At 38.3% G+C, this 23,258-nt stretch overlaps 2 protein-coding genes across 16 annotated transcripts in view; one reads left to right on the plus strand and one right to left on the minus strand.

Annotated features, from left to right (window-relative positions):
• The window catches only part of LAMA4 (laminin subunit alpha 4), a 142,133-nt gene extending 140,087 nt beyond the window's left edge, over window positions 1-2,046 (plus strand). For both annotated transcript variants that reach the window (XM_077902715.1, XM_077902716.1), the window contains exon 38: window positions 1,556-2,046. In XM_077902715.1, coding sequence (XP_077758841.1) covers window positions 1,556-1,701 — 146 coding nt within the window. In that variant the 3' untranslated portion in view covers window positions 1,702-2,046. The remainder of the gene's footprint in view (window positions 1-1,555) is intronic.
• On the minus strand, window positions 1,848-23,204 carry FAM229B (family with sequence similarity 229 member B). 14 transcript variants are annotated; one of them, XM_077902725.1, is made up of 5 exons: window positions 23,048-23,159; window positions 17,827-17,881; window positions 13,951-14,110; window positions 12,001-12,139; window positions 10,565-10,788 (listed from the first exon to the last, which is right to left on the minus strand). In XM_077902725.1, the coding sequence occupies exons 4-5, from the start codon at window positions 12,123-12,125 to the stop codon at window positions 10,671-10,673; spliced, it is 243 nt and encodes an 80-aa protein (XP_077758851.1). In that variant the 5' UTR covers window positions 12,126-12,139; window positions 13,951-14,110; window positions 17,827-17,881; window positions 23,048-23,159; the 3' UTR covers window positions 10,565-10,670. The 14 variants fall into 14 exon arrangements, 12 of the variants coding, with proteins under 12 accessions (XP_077758851.1, XP_077758847.1, XP_077758849.1 ...); XR_013382797.1 differs by lacking the exons at window positions 13,951-14,110; window positions 17,827-17,881; window positions 23,048-23,159 and adding exons at window positions 1,848-3,156; window positions 3,871-3,964 and having other exon boundaries at window positions 9,720-10,788; XM_077902721.1 differs by lacking the exon at window positions 17,827-17,881 and having other exon boundaries at window positions 23,048-23,204.
• Between the last annotated feature and the right edge of the window lie 54 nt (window positions 23,205-23,258).

Consider the following 23,258-nt stretch of genomic DNA (forward strand, 5'->3'; position numbering starts at 1 on the left):
ATTTATTTATTCATGAGAGACACAGAGAGAGAGAGGCAGAGACACAGGCAGAGGGAGAAGCAGGCTCCATGCAGGGAACCCCATGTGGGACTGGATCCCGGGACTCCAGGATCACACCCTGGGCCGAAGGCAGGCGCCAAACCGCTGAACCACCCAGGGATCCCCATCATGGATTGACTTTTATTAATCGGTTACTTAGGGTTCTGGGGCATCTACCGTCACTACCTAGAATAAGTCGTGTGGTGCGTTGAGAAGACCGTAATAATTCTAGATGAACTACTTCCCTTCAACGACGTTCCCTGCGAACCACGGGATGGTGCGCTTGAACAGAAGCAAAAGCCATGCTCTAAAACTAGTTTCCAAAATGAGCAGAAGAAATAGATGCTCCTGCCCCTGCCCTCTTTCCCGTTCACTCATTTTTATTCTGATGGTGAAGTGCGCGGAGCGGCCTTGCCGAATATATACAGTCTTGCTAACGTAGAGACAGAGAGAAGTCCCCCGCAGCCCCTTCCAAATCTTAAAACATCATAATTAACATTCCGAAGATGAAATGCTATTTCCCTGATTTATTTTCAGTACACAGTCTCCATCTCCGCTGCTTAGAAAACTTATTACAGCTGCGTGATGGTATTTAATTCGCTGTCCTGTTTTATGTTCCTTCCCGAGTTAGGGATCTCGGAGGGTTTTCTGTCTTTTATCGGCTACTGCTCACATAGCTGTTTGTAATAATAAGCTTTGACTAAATGGATTTTATTTCCGTGATGTTTCCAAGCCCTCTAAGTTGCTTTAAATTATATTGCTTCTATCGTCCGACACATTTAATTGTATCTGGACAATTAACAAGCGTAAGGCTTCTTCTAGATCTACTACAGGGCACCTGTGCCCACACAGACCAGGCCAGTGATCATTAGCCTATTTATGGTTCTTAAACCCAGAGCTCAGAAGAAATTAGAAGTCAGGTTATGTGAATTCATTATTTCCTCATTATATGGGGTGAGCTTGGCAAAAATGTGGAGGCTTAAGGGTGAAGGGTAATGATACAGATTAAACAGAAAGAGAAGCATTAACTGAGTCTAAAAATAGTAGAGAAGCTAAAATTTCTTCCTCTTTCCTGCGTCCATCACACACAACAAGTGAGACCAGGACGAAATTAACCCTAAGACGCAGAAGCATAGGGGGATCCCGAGGATGCACTCCCCAGGCTCCCCGCGTGAGGGGCGGTTCAGCCCTGGAAGCCGCTGCGCTGCGTTCAGAAAAATGATCACGGGAAATGTGGCCAAGCGGGAAAATCACCACTTGTTCCCATTACTTCAAAAGCAGACAAAGGAAAATAAATAAATAAATAAATAGATAAATAAATAAATAAATAAATGCAAAAGCAGATAAAGTTCCTGAAAAAAATGAGTAAATTACCACTCTATTCCATCTTTTGACACGTAAATCATCTCGATGGCCTGAGCCCTTGCTCGTGTGTACTTTTTGCCACAGTAATGTGGGGGCCCGGGAGGGGCGCCTCTGCAATCCCTGTTTCCATTTCTTTCTTCTTTTTTTCCAGAGTCTCTGCTGACCCCACGCCTGGCCCCCGGCCGGCCCTTCACTGGCTGCATCCGTCACTTTGTGATTGACGGGCGCCCGGTGAGCTTCAGCAAGGCGGCCCTGGTCAGCGGCGCCGTGAGCATCAACTCCTGCCCGGCAGCCTGAGCCCGCAGAGTTGTTTGTGCAAAGGTCCTGGGAGCGCTGTCCGTGCAAAGGTCCTGGGAGCACTGCCCGGGAGGCGAAGCCAGCCGGGATGGGCAGCTTTTCCTCACTGCCAGAGCTGTCATCTGGTTGAGCAGGACTTAGGTGCATCATCAGAGACTGGCAGTTTATTATTTCTCATGTGGATTCTTACCTCGGATCCCAAATCTCTGCAGTGAACAACACCCAAAGGAGCGTTACGCTTACTTGCATTGTATTATTTCCTGCTGGTGAGATTACCATTCCTGTTTCTAATAAACTAGAAGGGATTCTAAATAAATGGCACACTGGCACACATTTCTAAGTACAGCTAGATTCTCGGATTCACCTTTCTTTCAGGGACCGTGCTTTGCATTGAATACACCAAAATATCCAAGGTATACTTTTCTGTATCCCGAAAACGTTTTACTAATCTACATACAATCTAAAGTTAGATGGCAGGTTTGCTCTTAGCACTTTTGTTTTGAGTGATCAGTATAACACGACTATTTTAGGCTTATAGCAGTTATAAGGTTTAATAAAGCAGATTTCTAATGAATTATTAGAAAAATGGAAGCATCCATTTTTTTCTAGAGAAGGAAAAAAGGAGTTAAACCACTTTTTCCCCCTTCTTACTTCAAAAGAAAAATAAAACAGCATAAGGGGACGCTCCTTTAAGATATTATTCCTGTGTGTTCTATAGAAATCATGGAGGACATTATAGCAAAGAAAGTAGGACATAATCATAAAATTTTATTTAAAAGTATAAAAGTCCCCAAAAAGTACAACACAGCCAGCATAATTTTATGATTTTGTTAGGTGACTATGTTCATGAAGTCTAGAAAAAATAGGCTTGAGTAGCTGCTGTGTCGTTAAAATACAGAAACTGAAATAGGAGATTGTACGTGAAAAGATAATCAACATTATAGACAGACTGAGAGAAAATAGGCCCTCACATCAGTAGCATTAGGGATATGTAAAAGGAATGACGTTGAGGGCAAGGAAGGGGGCATAAAATATTTTGAGGAATTATTAAGGGAATAAAATAATGTCTGACCTGGGGGGGGAGATATATGTAAATTATTATATAAGACACATAAACATATATCTACGTCCATTCCCCCGCTACCCTCCTGTCTCAGGTGCATTAATAATAAAGTTGAAGATATCAATGATAATAGCTGGTATCGATTCCTAGAGGAGCTACCGCACTCCGGCCTCCGTGATAAGCTAAAGTTGGTTTGATCATCTCCCAGGAGGTGGCATTCGCAGGTGAGAAACCTGAGACTCAGACAAGTTAGGTGTACATTGTCAGCTGTCATTCGGCTGGACCGAAGAGCCAGGCCTCTGGCAGCCCAGTGATCCCCTGGCTTCCTGCCCCCGGAGAACTGTCTCCCGCCGTCAGCTGTTCCCTAAAGCTGGAGTCACGTACCCAAAGGCCTGCAGAGTTGGAGAGTTATCATAAAGGAGTAAAGCGGGGGGAGGGGGGGTGTCTGACTGACAAAACCAAGAGGGCACCTGCCAGACTGTATCTGGAAAGCCAGCAGGTGGCTCAACTCACCTGACTCTCCCCATGAAAGAACACAAGTCTTCAAGGACCCAGAATTGCCAACAGAGGCTGAAATCTGGGGGGTTTGCAACAGCCTGATTTTTCGGTTGGTAACTAATGAAGGCGACAGCAGCCACCGGACCAGGTTGACCAAACAGAACCTTCTGAGAGCCATGTGTGACATCTAGACTAAAAACTCTACACCCAACGTCTAGAGCCTTGACAAGTCCAGATTGAACCAGTGAGCAAAACACCCCTCACACCCGCATCGCATTCCCTCCATCAGACCCAAGCGGGAAGAAGTGGTTCTGATACAACCTACCATTTTCTTTTCCAAAAGATTTTCCAGGAGCATCTCAGGGGGCCACCTACCTCCTCATTCTCACAGTAGCAGTAAGTAGACAAAACCAGCCCAGCCGTAGACCCTGCCTGGACCCGCTTAGTAGCTCTGGCAGGCACACACTTGGACCCTTATATATAGACTAAAACCACAAAAACTCTTCTACCTTTTCCACAATATACAAAGCCGCTTTGCAGAGTTAGTGTTTTACGTTCTTATACTTGACTGTTGAGAATCTACTGAATCTACTGACCCAGATACCTACCAACCACCACACGGTGACCTGAAACTTTGAATTTGCCATTCTTAAGAGTCTGATCCAGCTTTTAGATGGTACTCCATCTTCTCTCAGCTTCTATCTAGGGAGAAAAAAAAAGTCATAATCTTTTTATTTTAGTGAAATATAATATATCAGGATTTCATAGAGAGAAACATGGGTTGGGCACTCATACTAACTTTGGCCAATTGTGGTTTTGGTCCCTGCCCATTCAGAGCCCTTTCAAAACGGAGAGGTCTCCCGTGGTCCCAGGTCTTCCCGAGGTCCTATCACCTCCCCTCTTGACTACAGCTGATTGGAAAAGAGTCTTGTACTATAGCTTCCCAGGGAAGCAACATCCCATTATCTGGTGGTGTGAAAAGATGAATTCAAACAATCAGATATAAAAAAAAAACAAAAACAAAAACAAAAACAAAAACGCACTGTGGTATGAAGCGCATTGCATATCCATAGCACTGAAGTAACACCAAATAAAAAATTCGAAAAAAAAAAAAACAATCAGATATTTTCTCTTAAAACTCTGAATGGGGAACATGAAGAGAATCAAGCACTTTAGCAGAAGTCAAGGCCAGAATAAAACTATCTGAAAGTATGGTTTTAAGTGTTTACCACACACATTTGTAAACACACACTAAGAAAGGAAGGAAGAAAGAAAGAAAGGAGAAGAAAGTAGAAAGAAAGAAAGAAAGAAAGAAAGAAAGAAAGAAAGAAAGAAAGAAAGAAAGAAAGAAAGAAAGAAAGAAAGAAAGAAAGAAAGAAAGAAAGAAAGAAAGAAAGAAAGAAAGAAAGAAAGAAAGAAAGAAAGAAAGAAAGAAAGAAAGACAAAGAGCCTAGCATTCCCATTCTGTAAATGTAGGATAATACATCTACCTTCCCTTTGTCTGTATGCACCACCTCGATTCTCAGCCTGGAGTTTGGGGGGGGGGGGAATGTATTTCAGAAGGTTATAGGATCTATTTGTTCTCTGGGCCCCCGTATCCTTGCATGTAACCCGGTAGTATAGGGTGTAGAGTCCTTTCTGTTTCCCTAGGTTTGTGACCGCAGCCCAGAGCGAGGACCATAGGACAGTACATATATCACATTTGAAGCGCGAAGCCAATCCCTTCTCCCTTAGGACTGACTCAGAGAAGCCATTTCTGCATAACCAGCAATGTAACACCACACACACCCCCAATATGCCACACGCACACACACGCACATGCACGGTCTATATAAAGAGGCAAGAAGGGCAACCAAATGAGGCACCGTCTAGCATATGAGCTCCGTGAAACTCCCTGATGTGTCGTCAGAGCAACGGAAGAGCACCTGACACCTAGGTTTATGCTCGATAAATATTGACTGAATTTCAGGAAAGCTGAATTTCCATAAAAGCTGCCCCTCACCTTACCTCCCAATGCAATCACTTGTAAAGTACCCGGGACTTGCAGGGGGGAAATTTCTGGTATTGACTCTCCACTTGGGGTCCTCTGACCCCCGGGGATCTCTGGTTGCCTGAGAATGTAGGGAGCACATAAAGGGGGGGTACAGCCCACCAGAGACAAGAAGCTCCCCCGCCCAGGTCTAGGGTAACCTCTCAAGTCCTGAAAAGTCGGGGACAAGGTTGGACACCTGGATAAGGCCAGCTTGGTTTTTAAGCTTCTGGGCACCAGGGGACATCGTTCCCAGAAGACACTGCTGGGGGCAAAGTGGGCAGGCCGAGGGGCTAGGGGGAGGTGAGCCTGCAGAAGGAAGGCCTGCGCCCCCCTGCCGGAGCCGGGTGGGCCGCATGCTGTGGCCAGCAGGCAGCAGCCACGGCCCCCGGGAGCTCCTGAGGTGCGCCGGGCCCTGGGTGCATCTCAGGAGCTGAATCGGCCCCGTCAACACGGTGTGTTTTAAAATGATCACGTCTAAAGGTGACGCTTAATGAGCAGGTGTCCGCCTGGAGGAGGGTTGTGCAAGCACGGCACCCCCCAACCTGTTTGTATCCCCTTTACAGAAGGCCCATATCTAGCCATGACAGCAATGTGGGAAGGCATTTTACAAGACTAAAGAATTCACACTGGTTAAAAAAAATTTTTTTTAAACTTAACTGGTTTGTCTTTTTAATAATAAATTATGTCTTTATGACCTTGTTATGTCTCTATTCTCATTCTTGATATCAGTAGGTTGTGTGTGGGGGGGGGGGGGGGCGGGGATGTTCCTGATAATTCTGTTTAGAGGTTTATCAGTTTTATTGACTTTTTAAAAGTACCAGCTTTTGGTTGCATTGATTCTTCTCTCTTATTTGTTTTTATTTTATTGATATCTGGTCTTTGTTATTTCTTCCTCGCTGCCTCTTTTGGGTTTAGTTTGCCCATCTTTTCAGTTTTCTTAGGGTGAAAGCTTAGATCGTTTGCTTGAGATGCTTCTTCTTTTCCAGTGAAAGAATTAATGTTTTCTAAGCACTAGTCATCTGAACCCCATCTATTTTGATATATCGTGTTTCCATTTTCATTCAGCTCAGAATACTCTAATTTCTCCTGTCATTTCTTCTTTATTCATGGGCTATTTGAAAACCTGTCATGTAGTATCCCAATATTTGGAAATTCTCCAGATATTTCTCTGACTTAATTCTAGTGGAATATGTTTGCATATCTTGCCCATTTTTCAATTTATTGAGACTTGTTCTGTTGCCTATAACATGGTGTTATTCCTGGTGAGTTTCCCAAGTGTGCTCGAAGAGAATACCCAGTTTCTGCCATAGTATCGTTCTTTTACCAGTTGTTGAAAGGGGTTGAAATCTCCAGCTATAATATGTGGGGTTGTTTCTTCTCAATTCCATCAGTTTTTGAATCGTATACTTTGAAGCTCTGCATGAGCACTTGAAATTGTTAGGACCATTTTAACACTATGAAATGCCTCTCTTTATCCCTGTTAGTATTCTTTGTTCTAAAATTACTTTGCCTGTTATTAATATAGGCTACTCCAACTTTATTTTGATTAATGTTTAAATGGTATATCTACTTTCACCTTTTATATTTTTAATTTATGTGTCTCTTAGTATTTAAAGTAGGTTCAAGTACATAGCATCTTCTTTTCCAGCCAATCTGAGAACCTCTGCCTGTTCATTGAAGTATTTAGACCTTTTGTAATTAGTGTAAATATCAATATAATTTGACTTCCACTCATTATCTTTGTTCCTTTTTCCCCCTTTTCCTGCCTCCTTTAGGATTGAGTAATATTTACTCCATTTTACCTCCACTGTTGGGTATTAGCTCTCTGTTACTGTCTTTGGAGATAACGGTAAAGTTTACAATTTACATATTTACCTTATCACAGTCTATCTTCAAATACTATTATGCCATTCCATAAATAGTCTAAAACACAAGAGTAAACTTCCATCTTCCTCCCCATGTCTTTTGGTTATTTTTATTATACATTATCCGTTTTATATAAATTATCACTGTCATTATTTTGCTTTAAACAGTCACCTGTTAAATGTTTAAAAATGAGAAAGAGGCTTTTATATTTATCCACATATTCTCCATTTCTGGTGCTCTTGATTTATTTTGCAGATCTAAATTCCTATCTAGTGTCACTTTCTTTCTGCCTAAAAAACTCCCTTTAACATACCTTTAGTACAGGTCTGCTGGTAATGAATTCGCTCAGCAATTTATTTTATTTTATTTTATTTATTTTATTTATTTTATTTATTTTATTTATTTTATTTATTTTATTTATTTATTGCTGAAAAGTCTTTTCTTCGTGGCTTTTGAAAGATACTTTAAAAAATTATTCCAGTGCTTTCTTGCCTAAATGGTTTCTGATGAAAATTCTGCTCTCATTATTATTTTTATTCCCCTGAATGAATTTTCTGTCACATCGTAAAATTGTCTCTTGGGGTGCCTGGGTGGCTCCGTTAAGCATCTGACTTAGGTTTAGGTCATTATCTCATGGTCTTAGAATTGAGCCCCACATCAGACTCCACCCTCAGGGAGTCTGCTTGTCCCTCTTCTCTCTCTGCTTGTTCTTGCTCTCTAATAAATAAATAGAATCTAAATTAATTAAATAAATAAATAAATAAATAAATAAATAAATAAATAAATAAATAAAGTATCTCTTTATCCCTGGATTCTCAGATAATTTAATTATAGGGCTCTTTTTCAATTGTTTTTGTTTTTTTTTTTTTTTCATGTTTCTTCTTATAGTTAAGCTACTTGGGTCTGTGAGTTTACAGTTTTCATCAAATATGGAAAAAATCTGGCCGTTATTTCTTCAAATATTCTTCTATCCACCCCCCTCCTCCTTCTGGGAAGTGACTTAAATATATGTTAGACTGCCTGATATGAAACACAAAATTTATGTTTCTAGTCCTTTTTAATTCATATGTCTTCAAGTTTACTTATCTTTTGCAATGTCTAATCTGTTCCTAATACCATTTTGTGCATATTTTTATTAAGATATTATATTTTTAATGTCTAGAAGTTCAATTTGGACCCTTTTATACCTTCCACCTCTTTTTTATGATTACACTTTTTAATCTTGAATATTTAAAGTAGCTTGTCTGCTAATGCTATCACCTGTCATTCTGATTCTGTTTCCGTTGATTAATGATTCTGACTATGGATTGTATATTCTTTTTTGCATAACTGGTAATTTTTTACTAAACACTGTTCACTGTTAATTTTACATTTTTGGTGCTGGATTTTACTGTAGTTCTTTAAATCTTTTTTTAAAATTTATTTATTTATTTATTTATTTATTTATTTATTTATTTATTTATTTATTTTAGAGAGAGAGAAACAGAGAGCACATGAACGAGCAGGGGGAAGGGCAGCAGGAGAGGGAGAGAAGCAGACTCCCTGTTGAGTGTGGAGCTTGATGTGGGGCTCGATCTCATGACCCTGAGATAATGACCTGAGCCCAAATCAAGAGTCAGATGCTTAACCCACTGAGCCACCCAGGCACCCCGTAAGATTTTATTTTTAAGTAATCTCTATAGCCCATATGGGTGGGGCTCAAATTCACAATCTCAAGATGAAGAGTCTCATGCTCCACCAACTCAGCCAGCCAGGCACCCCTGTAGTTCTTTAAATCTTAAAGGTTTTGGGGTTTTTTTCCCCCTCCTTGAATGTGGTGCAGTTACTTGGAATCAGTTTTATCCTTTTAAGTCTTGCTCTTAAGTTTTGTCAGGAAAGGTCCAGAATAGCCTTTAGTCTAAAGCTATTTCTACCCTCTCCACCCCAAAGCCAACCCCACTGAGGTAATATCTTGCTGATGAATCTGTTCAATGCTCCATATATTAAAAGATCTCTTCATTTTGACTGAAACACAAGTTATTTCCAGCCTTGTATAGATTCTGAAGAATTTTTCATCACTTCTTTCTCCTTTCCTGCTATACTTTTCCCCAGCCTTGGACAATTTCCTTTCTGGATTTTGTTCTCTTGCTTTAAGAAGTATTACATTTTATTTTGGCAGGTAATTAAGTTACTTAGGAATCACTTTGACCCTCTCAAATCTTACATTTAAGCTTTGTTAAAGTTGGTATACATTAGCTTTTAACCCATTGCTAATGTAGACCTCCTACTAAGGTGTGACCTTCCGAGGTTTCACATTTAACAAGGTCTTTCCACTCTGGCTGGTTGGACTTCAAATACCTCTGGGCACTTTGTGAATTATTCCACTTATATTATATATTATGTATTAATGTACATTATTATACATTATATTATACAACTGTTTTTCCAGTTTTTTTCACTTCATGTGGTACACATGTACCTATGTCCATGTAATTATAAGCTAATAAACCTTTCATTTAAAAAGGCATATCTGTATATCTTCAGGTACGCAAGGGAGACAAGAAACTGGGGGAACTGTACCTGACCCTAAACTCAGTCTTTTGGAGAAGGCAATTTCGTGGGTTGGATGGTGGCAACCTTCAAGAGGAAACAAAAGCCAGCTGAGTTTGTTGAGACTATTGCAAAAAGAAAGGAAAAAAAAAAAAAAAAAACCATAGAGAGCTGGCCTAGACCTCAAAATGTATCCTTAGGTCTAATCAAAAAAAAAAAAAAAAAAATCCACCCGAGGTGTCTCAGTATCAATTGTAGACAATTTCAAGATGAGTGGCTCTGGGACCTATGGTATAATGATGGGACATCATTCTTCATGGAAAAATAGGGGCTAGAAACACAGCCTTGACCTCATTATAATAAACTTAACAAAAAACCTGAGATCCCATATGCAAACAGTTGATGTTTTTTTTTTTTTCTTTTCAGTTTAATGCTTTGCAGATTAACCACAGACTAAGAACTTTCTTTGGCATTGGGTATTCTTCCCCAAATGCACAATCTACTGGGCTCCTTTTCTTAACCAATTTAATTACCGCAGAGCATTATCAAAAGATATCAAGCCAGGAACTGGCTTAGGGTATTCAAGTGAGAGGATTCAGCTAAGTGGTAACCCAAATACAAACAAAGGACACCAGCCTAGGATACACTAAGTATTTAGAACAGGGCCTTCATGACTGATAATCAAGGTAGATTAACCTTCATCTTCAGTTATTGATATTAATGATCCACTGTGAGCAAGATGATCACTAGAGTGCATTCTAATTGTGAAATATCATTCCGTCTTATCTATCAAACATAACTGATGGCTTATCACTACACGTGTTCCAGATGACACTGTGTCTTCTCCTACTAAAAATAAAATATTTCAACTGCTGTCATCATCCAAAGGTGCCACCACTTTTATTTGTTTTACCAGATCATAAGATGATACTGGCCCATTACCCTTGACCTAGTCAAACCTCTACAAAAGACTTAATGATGCTATTTAGGATGCATTTCCTTGCTGCTTTGTGCAGGTGGCTTTCGCATTGTTGCATAGACAGTAATAGGAACATCAGTTATTGTCAGGCAATGACTTCCAGGGCATCTTCGGAGTTGCCTGAATAAAAGAGCAAATGACATGTGGTTAGATACTAAAAAAAGAGATTTTTTCAGGGCAGCAAAGTTTGAGTACATATCAAGTGTTTTAAATCATTTTGAAATCTCTGAATGTCACAATAGAATTATAACACAGTGGCACTGATGAGCCAGACATTTTAGACTCAGGTTACAAAAAGATTGTGGTTGTTGCCATACATTTAGTCACAGGAAGTTCATAAAGATAAAATAACCCTCTAGATGATAATCTGAAAGGTATGCAGTGATTGCTAAAGGGCAAAAAAAAAGCGGAGATGGGTGGTGGGGAGTGCATAGTTGTAAACAGTGATAATACTATGGCAATTTATGCACACATGTACCTTAAAATCACTTCAATTGAGTGATTTAAAAACTAGAGTATTTGTGGAAAAATATAAAACTGAAAATACTATTTAATATACTATTCAAATGTTGACTGAACCTCAGGTTAAAAGAATCCTTAAATGACATCTAGTCTAAAAATACATCCCGTGCTTGAATTTCTGTTCCAACATTCCCACCAGATAATCACCTCAGACATTTTTAAAGACAAGAGCTTAGTACTTCCCAAAATAGCCTACTGCATCCTTGAATAACTCTGGTTTTTAAAGTAACTACCTTATTAGGTTCAAATCTGTGTTGTGTTCTAAAAATTTCCAAGCCGTGAAAAAATCTAACAACGTAGTATTTGATGTTTTGCAATGGTAAACAGCAGAAAAGTGGAAGAAATCCTATTTATTACAGTTTTCTTCAATTTGCAGAAATGATTTTGTTTTATAAAACATTCACACTTTGTATCACCATCTTTAGGCTAAAAGTCAAATCAAAGCCAAAGTGATACTAAATCTGAGGTTGGGGTTTTCTCATTTGTAGATGTCTGCGTAACATATAATAGCACTAAAGATTTGCTTGTTTAAATTAATGTTATCTTCTTGTAACTATCAACAACAATCTAGCTAAAAATTTACCAAAAAAAGTCTATTATTGGTCTATTATTGGACTTACAGAGGTGCCAAAAACAGACTGTGCTAAGAAACCCTGGAATCTGTTAATACTGACTTCATAATAGCAATGTTTGTTAATATAAATTTAATGGTCCTGGACTTTTTTCTTGTTAATATTGGACATCAACTAAAGCTTATGTTGGTAACAGTCATGACGCATTTCCTTAGGCATCAGGATGAGAAGACCTTACCTGGTTGGTGACATCTCTTTCCCATTACAGGCAGCACTGGAGCTCAGCCCAGATTCTAGCCCAATTGAAGAATCTCCTCCTTCCACTGGAAACCTCCTTGGCTGGGTCCCAAACCGAAAAGGCATAATTCACCGAAAACCTAGATAGAAAGTTAAAATAATGGCATAGGGCTAAGCTGTCTTTAAAAAGTTCATTGGAGTCTTTAGTGTTATTGTTTTCTCATAGGTATATAGAAATGACATTTTAAAATATCTATACCAGTATGTAAATGCTATATTACACACAACTCCCCCTTACACACAATTTGAAGTCTAGCGACAAATATAAAACAGCCATTAGATGGCAGAAGTAAACTGTGCCCTATAGTTAACATTACTGAAATCTATTTCTGCTGTGTGGGGGGGAAAAAAACCAGTTTATTTGAAATGGGTGTTAAAATCAATAAGCTTGGGATCCCTGGGTGGTGCAGCGGTTTGGCGCCTGCCTTTGGCCCAGGGCGCGATCCTGGAGACCCGGGATCGAATCCCACATCAGGCTCCCAGTGCATGGAGCCTGCTTCTCCCTCTGCCTGTGTCTCTGCCTCTCTCTCTCTCTGTGTGACTATCATAAATAAATAAAAATTTTAAAAAAAATCAATAAGCTTGAGCCCCTACTTCCACTCCCCATTGCCTCTCTGCCAAGCCCTTCTCTTCCTTTGAAGCAGAGCCAAGCCTCACATCCTCCATGAATGATCATTCATTTCCCCACCTCTCTCTATTCACAGTTTATTAGTTAAGAAAGTGCCTTGGGAAAGTTGGACCGACCAAATAATCCTAAACAAGGTACTTAACCGAGAATGTTTCTCAAGGATAAATCAGGAATAAGAGTATCTCCTTCCAGGGTAATAGTGAGGATTAAATAAGGTGATACACGTAAAATGCAGTGCCTAACACATAGTTATGCTCAATCGATGTTAACTATTATTACCTAGCAGATGCTACTGGGCATTAGTAAATATATGTACACAAACACGCACATAATGTACATGTGAGATAGCCGGTAAGTATGATGCACGTACACAAACACACAATTTTTAAAATAAGCTCTTTATGGCCTACTATTGCCTCTACTTGGAGCTCTTCCCCACCCCACTGCTCCCCACCACTTACTTGCTGGGACTAACTCATTAAGTCTGAATTTACATTTCACTTTCTCAGGGAAGCCTGCCATAACCGCTCTGTTACATAAGGTTTCATGGAACTCTCTGTTTCTGATTGTAACAGTTATTACTCTAATTCAGGATTTCTCAGCTGTGACACCATGCACATTTGGAGCCAGATAGTTTTTTGTTGGGGAGAGAAGATGTTGGCCTGTGCTTTGTCAGATATTTTGCATCATCAAGGCCTCCACCTACTATATGCTAATAGCACTCCACCCCAAAGTCGTGACAATCAAAAATGTCTCCAGACATTGCCAAATGTTCCCTGGTGGAAAAGGGGGAGAAATCACCCCCTGTTGAGAACCACTGCTGTAATTTTACGTAAATGTTTCTGCTTAATCATTGCCCCCACTTCCCCCATTTCATGCCTGTCTTTGTCACCACTAACTGAATCCTTAATACCTAGAACAGTGGCTGGCACACAGTAATTAATAAGTATTTTGTATAAATTTACATGTGTTCAACAAAAGAAAGGAAAAATGAAATAGGTCTTATTTTTTTTATGCCTAGAACAGTATTCCATGCCTAATAATTGTTTATTGCAGTAATAAAACTGAATTATTAAAGTTTAGGAATCTGAATATCATATATAATGGTTTTTATAGACTATGTGTTTCCTTTATCAAGGAAAAAAGTGGCATGCTCGATGACAAGTTAGTTAAAACTACCGTAAAATCTATGGTTTAGTATAACTATCTAATTTATATAAGTATTAAGTTTTGGCTAATTTGACCAAGGATATGTAAACTTACCAAAATAGGCTGAGTCTGATTCCTGTAGAGGTGAATAAATCAACTGCTTCTACTGACCTTCCATAGAAGGCTGGAGTTGCCAACGGAATGATCATCAAATGTTCCAGTGACACCCAGAAATTATTACATCAGAAGATTCTTTCACATAGTTTCCTACCTGCTAAAGAATAAAATGTCACAATTCATAGCTCCAGCAGCAAGCTGAACCTCAGCGAAAAATTGTCTCTAAAGGTTGACATTGTCACTGCCTTATTCTCCAATGATATGATATTAATTATTCTCCAATGATATGAAATATTTTAATCTATGAATGAATTTATATTCTAAAGCTACAGTCTAATCTGTACAAAATCACAAGATTCTTTCCACTTTATATCCCATTTTCCTCATTATCTTTATCTTCCAGTTTTTCCTTTAACTATTAATACAAACTAATCCAATCTAACTATGTCCTCATCCCACACCAAAGGCCTCAAACTGCACCTTTACAGATTTCTCTATGGCTCTTCCTATGTGAGATTCTTTACATCTGATGCCTGGACTACCACTTCTATTTCCTCAAGAAACTTGAAATCCCCAAATGACAGAAATAAGGACAATTGAGAAAATAAGAATACATCTTGGACTGTTTCTGTTCTGTTTCCTGGACCCTGAGGCTCTCCTCTGTTTGTACCATCTTTGCCAAAGGAATGATGATGATCAAGTGTCCCAGAGACACCCTGAAATTATGACATCAGAACTCTAGCACACAGATTCCTATCTGCTCAAGAATAAAGTGTCTCAATTCACAGCCCCAGCAACAAAATGAAACTTCTCTTCTGAACCGCCCTCTCCCAACTTCTGTAGCAAGAGCTTACCTTACTGAATGTAACACTAAAGTATAACCCTTAAGCCAGAACATTGCTCTTCAGCTAATCTTTTCTCAATTTTCTTTTTTTTTTCCCTTGCCATCGTCAATTTCAATTTTCATAGTTGATAACAAAATATTACGTGACATTAAGCATTTTTTCATTTAATGGAAACCTTTTTTACTACCCACATTTTCTGCTTAAGTTTCCACTATTTCGTTTTCATATGATTTACAGCATAGAAAATTGACATTCTACGTAATTAAGTTGATGTTAGACAAAATCTTACCTCTACTTTTTCTTACTAGGGAGCTATGTGTGAATAGTTGATCACAATTTTAGCCTAGAGAAACCATTTAACTGACTGTGTCATAGACAAACTGAAATACTTGCTAGCCATTGTTAGCTAATGTATCATTAGGACCTAAACATTTGAGCCTTAGGATGGCAAAAACTTTTAATAGTTTACATTTTCTAGTGGAGGTCGCAGTGGGAAAATAATAGGTTTTGACATGAGAATTAGGTTTGAATTTTAACACCATGTTAACTCTGAGGCTTTGAGCAAATCGCTAAAAGTTTGCCTGAAAAAAATGGTATGAATTTCTACACCATAGAGTTGTTTTGAGGAATCAAAAAATCTAACATGTAATAAAGCTGATGTCTGAGATACAAAAATTCCATCAGTACACATTCTTTGTGTATAATTCTTGAAATCAGTGTGTTGAAGCATTGATTTCACTTTTTAATCATTGATATATTTTTTTAAGATTTTATTTATTTATTCATGAGAGACACACACACAGAGAGAGAGAGAGAGAGAGAGAGAGAGAGGCAGAGAAACAGCAGAGGGAGAAGCAGGCTCCCTGCAGGGAGCCTAATGTGGGACTCGATCCCGGGATCCAGGATCATGGCCTGGGCCAAAGGCAGACGCTCAACCGCTGAGCCACCCAGGCATCCCTAATCATTGATATATTTTTAAACTACAAAATGAAGTATCTGCATGTGAAATATTCATAAATTCCTCAAGCGTGCTATTATTTTTAACTAGTTATTTGGCACCAATACTCTCTCTTAATCCTCATAAACCTCAGAGTAATGATAAACTTTCAATCCTCAGACTATTGGTTCATGAGATGCGGAAAAGGAATAATGCTTGAACTTGTCATATCTTAAGAAAAATGACCTATTACTAGGAATAATTCATTCACACAACAAATACTTGCTGAGAATCCACCACCAGCCAGGCATATGTTAAGTGCTGAAGATAAAATATTGAGCAAAACACACACAGTGTCTATTCTAGTAGAGTTTACAGGTTAGGGTAGTGTATGTGCTAGACTAGGGTATCAAACCTAAGACTAACGAATTAGATCCTAAGTCTAGACATTAACTAGGTGAAAATAGGTGGGAAGTAAAAACACGGAGACCATTGAGGATGGGGCAAACAGAGGAAACAGCAGGTGCAAACATCATTTGCCAGTAGAGAAGACAACAGAAAATATGAAAGGCCAGCATAACTATAGCAGAGAAAATAAAAAAGAAATAAGATCAGAGAAATAAGTAGAGGCTAACCCAAGCAGGAACATGAATGCAAGTTAAAGATTTTAACCTATGAGCAAAGGAGCTCACAAAAGAATTTTAATCTTTCAGGAAACATGTTAGGTTCCATTGATTTTTCTCTGTTATTTTGCTCTGTTTGATTTCTTCTCCAACCTTTAGTATCTCCTTTTTCTGTTTACTTTGCGTTTAATTTGCTTTTCTCTTCCTAATATCTTTAAACGGAGGCCTAGATCATTGATTTGAGACTTCCCTTCTTGATATAAATATTTAATTCTATAAATTTCCATCAAAGCACAACTTTAGATTCATCCCACAAACTTTGAAATGCTGTATTTTCACTACCTTCAGGTAAAAATTTCCCTCTTGGTTACTTCTTTGACCTATGAGTTATTCAGGACTGTTATTTAGGACTATTTTGTTTTCAAATATCTGGGAATGTTCTAGCCAGTTCTCTTTTACTGATTTCTTAAGATTGAATTTTTGGCACAGACCATTCTTTGTACGAGTATAATCCTTTCATATTTATTGAGACGTGTCTTGATAAGTGCTCCTTCTACTCTTGAAAAGAGTATGGATTCAGCTGTTATTGAGTGAAGTCTTCTATCATTGGAATTACTTGGCTGAGAGAGTCGTTCAAGTCTTCTGCATTCTTCGTGATTTTCTGTATTCTTCTTCATCGATTATTGAAATAAGGATGTTGAAACCTCCAAGTATAATTATGAACGTATCTATCTCTCCTTTCTGTTCTACCAGTTTTTGCTTCATATATTTTGAAGCTCTGATATTAGGTACATTTTAAATACCCAGGAGGCTTATGTCCTTCTGATGAATTAACAGCTTTATTCTTAAAAACTCTCCTTTTTTATCTCTAGTAATATCCTATGCTCTGAAATCTACTTTGTCTGAAATTTATATAGTTACCTTCTATTCATTAATGTTAGTATAATGTGGCTTTCTTTCCCCATCTTTTTACTTTTAACCTATTTGGTCTTTATATTTAAGGTGGTTTTCTTATAAAGAGTATATAGTTGAATCTTGCTTTTTCTCATCTACTCTGATGATCTCTGAATTTAATTAGCATGTTTTAATCGTCTACATTTCATGCGATAGATGTAACTGAATTTGTGTGTCCTCTTGCTATTTGTATTCTATTTGTGCTATCTGTTCTTTGTTCCCTTTTTTTTTGGTCTGTTCTTTGGAAACAATTGAGTATATTTTATGAATATAAAATCTATTATCTTAGGGTTTATAAGTACACATTTTTAACGTGTTTGCCTTAAATAACATTATGCCGCTTCGCCTACATTAAAAGAAACTCGCGCTAAAAGAATCGTTCCCCCTCCCACCCTGTAGTATTTTGTCATACGTTTAACTTCTACATATAAATCCCACAACACTTGATAAGTTTCTCTTCAAGCAACTGTTTTTAAAGAACTTTTTTTAAAAAAGTTAAATCTTTTATACTTACCCACATATTTGTCACTTTCAGTGTTCTTGATCCCCTTCAGTAGGTCCAGATTTCCCTAGAATAGCATTTTCCTTTTATCTGAATGAAGATTTTCATTTAACAGCTCTGTCTACAAGCAATAAATTCATCCCATTTCAGTATGTTTTTACTCCACCTCCATTTTTGAACAGTATTTTTGCTGAGTACAAAATCCTAAATCAACAGCTTTGTTTTGTGGGGCTTAAAGATTTTTGCTCCACTTTTCTGACTTGCATTGTTTTCTAAGTCTGCTTTTATTCTTTGTTCCTCTACATACAGTGTGTCTTTTTTTTTCTTCTGGGTGATTTTAATTTTTTTCCTAGGCACTGGTATTGATTATAATGTGCTTGGTGCAATTTTACTCCTGTTTCTTGTGTCTAAAGTTTCACTGAGCATCTTGGGTCTGTGGGCTTATAGTTTTTATCACATGTGAAAACCTTTCAGATATTATCTCTCCAAGTATGTTTTTGTTTCCTCCTTCTGGAACTCCAGTTATTGTATATAAAGCTATTTGAAGTCGTCCCACATCTCACCAATCCTTTTTTTATTCTGTTTTGGTTCTATTTTAGATAGTTTCTACTGTTAAATCTTTAAGTTCATTACTCTTTTAATTTGTAAGGTCTAATCTGCTCTTAATTCCATCCAGTGTATTTTTCATCTTAGACACTGCATTTTTTTTAAATCTCCAATGTTTGATTTGGGTCTTTTATATTTGTCTCTTCTTAATCTTTTCATGCTTCCTTCTGCCTTCTTGAATATATGGAGTATGTTTATGTTATTTTAATGTCCTCATCTTCTAATTCTTTCATTGGTGTCATTCCTTGCTTTGTTTTTACTGATTCTTTTTAACCTCATGTGGAGTGTTTTCTACATCTTCGCCAATCTTGCAATTTTTCACTGGACTTGGGACATTGTGGATTTTATGTTGTTGAATGCTAGATTTTATTTTTAGTCTTCTAAACCCTTTCAAGTTTTGATCTGGGGCACAGCTATTTGGAAATAGCTTGGCCCTTTGAAGACTAGATGAGGAGAGCCTTTTATCTATGGCTAATTTCTCTCCACCACTGAGGCAATACCCTTACTGTACTCAACACCCCCCGATATTACAGGGCTCTTCCACTAAAGATACTGGGAATATAAGCTAGTCCTAGCCTGTGTAAACCCCCCTAAATTGTTATGCGTGCTTCTTCCCAGTGGTCATTCCTCAGTCTCAGGTAGTTTCCCCATATGCATATATTGCTACTCAGTAAGGCTCAGAGAAATTCCCTGAAGATCTCCAGAGCTTTCTCTATACTCACTCCTCTCTCTGGCACTCTGCTCTGAAGATCCTAGCTGCCTTGGTCCCCCAGAACTTTCAAGTCTGTCTCTCCAACTCAGGATGGCAGTCGGGCTGTGTGTGAGCTGTGTTCACCAGAAAGAAGTTACCAGGTCTCGTCCATACTCAAGGAGAGAGAATGCTGTATTCTGATACCATGTCTGAGAATACTTATAATGTACTTATAAATGCTGTTTATCAAATATTTCTGGCTTTCTGCCTTCTAGAAATTGCAATTCCTGCCCCCCTAAGATTACTCAGAGCCCATGTGACTAGTTTTAGCCAGTGAGTTAACAAAAGCCATCAACTACAGTGCAAGATCCTCTTGAGTTGTCTTTCCCTCTGTCACAAAAGCCAAGAATGTACCAAATAGTGGTAGTTCAGCAACCTGGGTGCCAGAGTGAGGTAAACGTAAAGCACAACTGCTGATACCTCCCAAAAGACATGGATCGTATGCAAAAATATAAACTTTTACTGCTTTACATCACTGAAATTCAGGGGTTAGTTGTTACACAACTTAGTAAAATTTATCATGACTTCTACAGACTTGGGTATAGACTTGAGCACTGCCATAACAAAAATCTAAAATATAAGTCACTAGCATAGTGATGAGGCAGCAGGTAACAAGGAAACTGTTACCGGAAGCTGGAAGGATAATTATTTATGTGGTTAGTGGCAAATATACTGGGAAAACTCTTTGCAAAACTCTTGGGATAACCTAGAAGACAGATGATTCGCTAATGAACTTGAATTCTAGGGGAAGAGGTTAGAAGACAATTTTGGCAACACATTGGTTGCTATGGTTGTGTTTGTCAAGTTACATGAAAGAGAGATGGGCTCAGAAATGCAGTGTGCCAACAGGAACAAAAATGGATAGAGCCCCCACAATTTCTAATTATATTCAAGTGACAACTTGGGAAGTCAAAGGAGTATCATTTTCTTGGAACACATTTTATTCTCCCTCAGAACTCTGTAATATATTTTCAATGTCTTCCAGTACTGGCTGTGCTATGGATGAGTCTAACAAACCCTAATTGTTTTTTCTCTGCCATTTCCCCAGCCCGCTGCTGCCACCTTTGTTTCTTGCCTGGGTACCCACAGAATTCTTTTATTCTGAAAACTGAGTGACTTAACCAGGATATATCCTAGTGTTGACTGTCCTACAGAAATCTTTCCAGGGAACATGGTAGATCCCTTTCTTTTTTTAATTGAAGTATCATTAACATACAATGTTGTTATTAGTTTCAGATGTACAATATGATCCAACATTCTCTGCATTACTCAGTATTCATCATGATAAGCATTCTCTTCTTAATACTCTTCCTATAATTCTTAATCTTGTATCCTTTTCATCTAGAGATTTTTTTCTTTCCTTGGTATTTTTTAATACCAGTAGGGACATTTCTTCTTCCATTTGCTCTGTTCTCTATTTCAGGGGCACTTATTAATCTCCTGTTGAACCATCTTTGTCTCTTTCATCTATATTCTAAGAGCTTTAATACCTCTAGTCGTTGCCTCGGTATTCTCTATGATTACCTCGAGCCTCTCATCCACATCAGTAACTTGATTTTCGGCTCTCTAGTCTGTCTCTTCGTGCTTCTAACTCTTCATTTCTAAAACCAATTCTTCTACTTACAGCTATAGCGCAAAAGGTAAGTTCTATCTTTGTTCACTGTGTTTGTATCAGAGGAGGTATATCACAACCCCACTAGAGCTTTGCATAACCCTCCGGGATGGCCTGGGTTCCTCCTAGTTTTCTGAGTTTTCGAAAGGTCTTAACTGAGGTCTCAGCGCATCTAATTAGGTGTTTATTCAGCTCCAGCATATGCTCAAATATAGGACTGCAATGTGGACTCCTGGAAAATATAAACTCTAAAGCTTTTTTTCTGCTTCTACTGGGGTCTTAGAAATGGCTAGTATATAAGGCTCTGCCTGGGTCATGAAACACAATTGCCTCTTGGTCTGCTTCTCTCCAATCTGAAGCTATTAATGAGACTTGATAGGACTTTTTCAATTTAACCTGTCCCCGTGTACGACCTGTGCGGAATAATGCCTTGCATGCACCTAAGCACTGAATGGGAGAGAGAGCTCTGCAGAGGCCAGAACACCAGATGAGCCGACACCCTGACTCGCTGGCGCAGACCTACTAACACCACTGCCTATACACTGGATCAAACATGGCAAGTTTTGGAAGCCCCAGGCTTTGGGACTTCAGCATCAAAACCTGAAGTGAAGTGTTGGGGGTTTCAGACTACACACTTCCACCACTGACCCCATGCTCACTAATAAGCACTTAAGAGTAAAATCTCGCAGCTGCAAAGCATTGCTGATTAAAAGTTGCCCATTGATCACAAGAGACAGAAGCACTAAAGTTAAAAACATCCAAATGGAGGACCCCCTGGGGGCTCAGTGGTTGTGCACCTGCCTTCGGCCCAGGGCGTGACCCCAGGGTCCCGGGATCGAGTCCTGCGTCGGGCTCCCTGCGTGGAGCCTGCTTCTCCCTCGGCCTGTGTCTCTGCCTCTCTGTGTGTCTCATGAATAAACAAAATCTTAAAAAAAAGAAAAATCCAAATGGAAATGTGGGGAAGCCTATAAGCACCATAAATCACCCATTGCAACTGCAAACTTTACCACTGAGCGAAGAAGCGCAGTGACAACTACTACGGGCGGAGGAATATGGTGCTTCTGATCAATCTGATCAATCCGATATCATAGTTACCGTCACTGCACACTAATTGCACACGTACTTTGACTTTTCCTGGTTTTAATGCAGGTGGCTTCCCGGGATCTTTGTTGGGGCCTCAGAATTTTGTGGAGATCATTAATTTCAGCAAAGAAGGGCTGGGGTTCTTAACTGAAATCTGCTCTACGCTGATCGATTAAGCAGTTCAGAGAATTTTTCGACCGCTTGACCATTACAGGTTGCTTGGTAACTTTCAGGAGCGTCTGAAATATATATATATATTTATATTTATATATATTTTATATATGTTTATATATTTATATATGTAAATATATGTATTATTTATATATGTAAATATATGTGTGTATATTATGTATGTATGTGTTTATATATTTTATATATGCATATACTTATATGTTTATATTTATATATGTAAATATATGTATATATTTATATTTTTTATATATTTTTACATATTTTATATATTTGTTATTTATATTTATTTATATTTATATATTATATATTATATATTTATATTTTTATATACTTATATTATTTATATTTATTTATATAATATATATTTATATATATTTATATATTTATGTATATATTATATATTTTTATATATTTTTATTTATATATTATATATTTGTATATTTATGTATTTATTATATATTTTTTATATTTTTATATATTTATATTTATATATTTATGTATTTATATATTATATATTTTTTATATTTTTATATATTTATATTTATATTTCTATATTTATGTATTTATATAGTATATATTTTTATATATTTATATATTTATGTATTTATATATTATAGATTTTTATATATTTATATTTCTATATTTATGTATTTATATAGTATATATTTTTATATTTTTATATATTTATATTTCTATATTTATGTATTTATATATTATAGATTTTTGTTTTTATATATTTATACTTTTATATTATATATTTATATTTATATATTTATATACATATATATGGCCCAACGCCACCCTTTGCTGCTCCAAGGCGCGGCCTGTCGGATGCTCGCCCCAAGCACAGCGTCCCGAGGACTCTCCTTAAACGGCACCAGCCCCAGCGCTCAGGATGCTCGGACTCTGAACACGAACCAAGCCTCCGACAGCCCGTACGCGCTTTTAAAGACACACGGCTGAAATACCCCACTCCACAGCCTGGTTACCCGCCAGTTGCCCCGGCCTCCGGAGCTTGCCGAAGCTCGAAGATGTTGGCCGAAGCAGCAGGTCCCACGGGGCGGAGGACGCGTCGCTATGGGAACGGCGGGACGCGACTGCCCATGCGCCGCCTTCTCCACGGCAGGCGTTAAGGGCCGACGCCGGGGAAGGGCGTAGCGACGGTAGTGACTTGCGGCAGCAGCGTGACTTACGGCTGCC

Source organism: Canis aureus, chromosome 7 (assembly GCF_053574225.1).
Source record: "Canis aureus isolate CA01 chromosome 7, VMU_Caureus_v.1.0, whole genome shotgun sequence".
NCBI classification, from domain to species: domain Eukaryota; kingdom Metazoa; phylum Chordata; class Mammalia; order Carnivora; family Canidae; genus Canis; species Canis aureus.

Coding starts and splice junctions, on each gene's coding strand:
- FAM229B (XM_077902721.1), bottom strand. CDS start 12,125: ATGCCTTTTCGGTTTGGGACCCAGCCAAGGAGGTTTCCAGTGGAAGGA. Junction 10,789..12,000: donor AAAGAGATGTCACCAACCAG/GTAAGGTCTTCT, acceptor TCTTTTATTCAG/GCAACTCCGAAGATGCCCTG.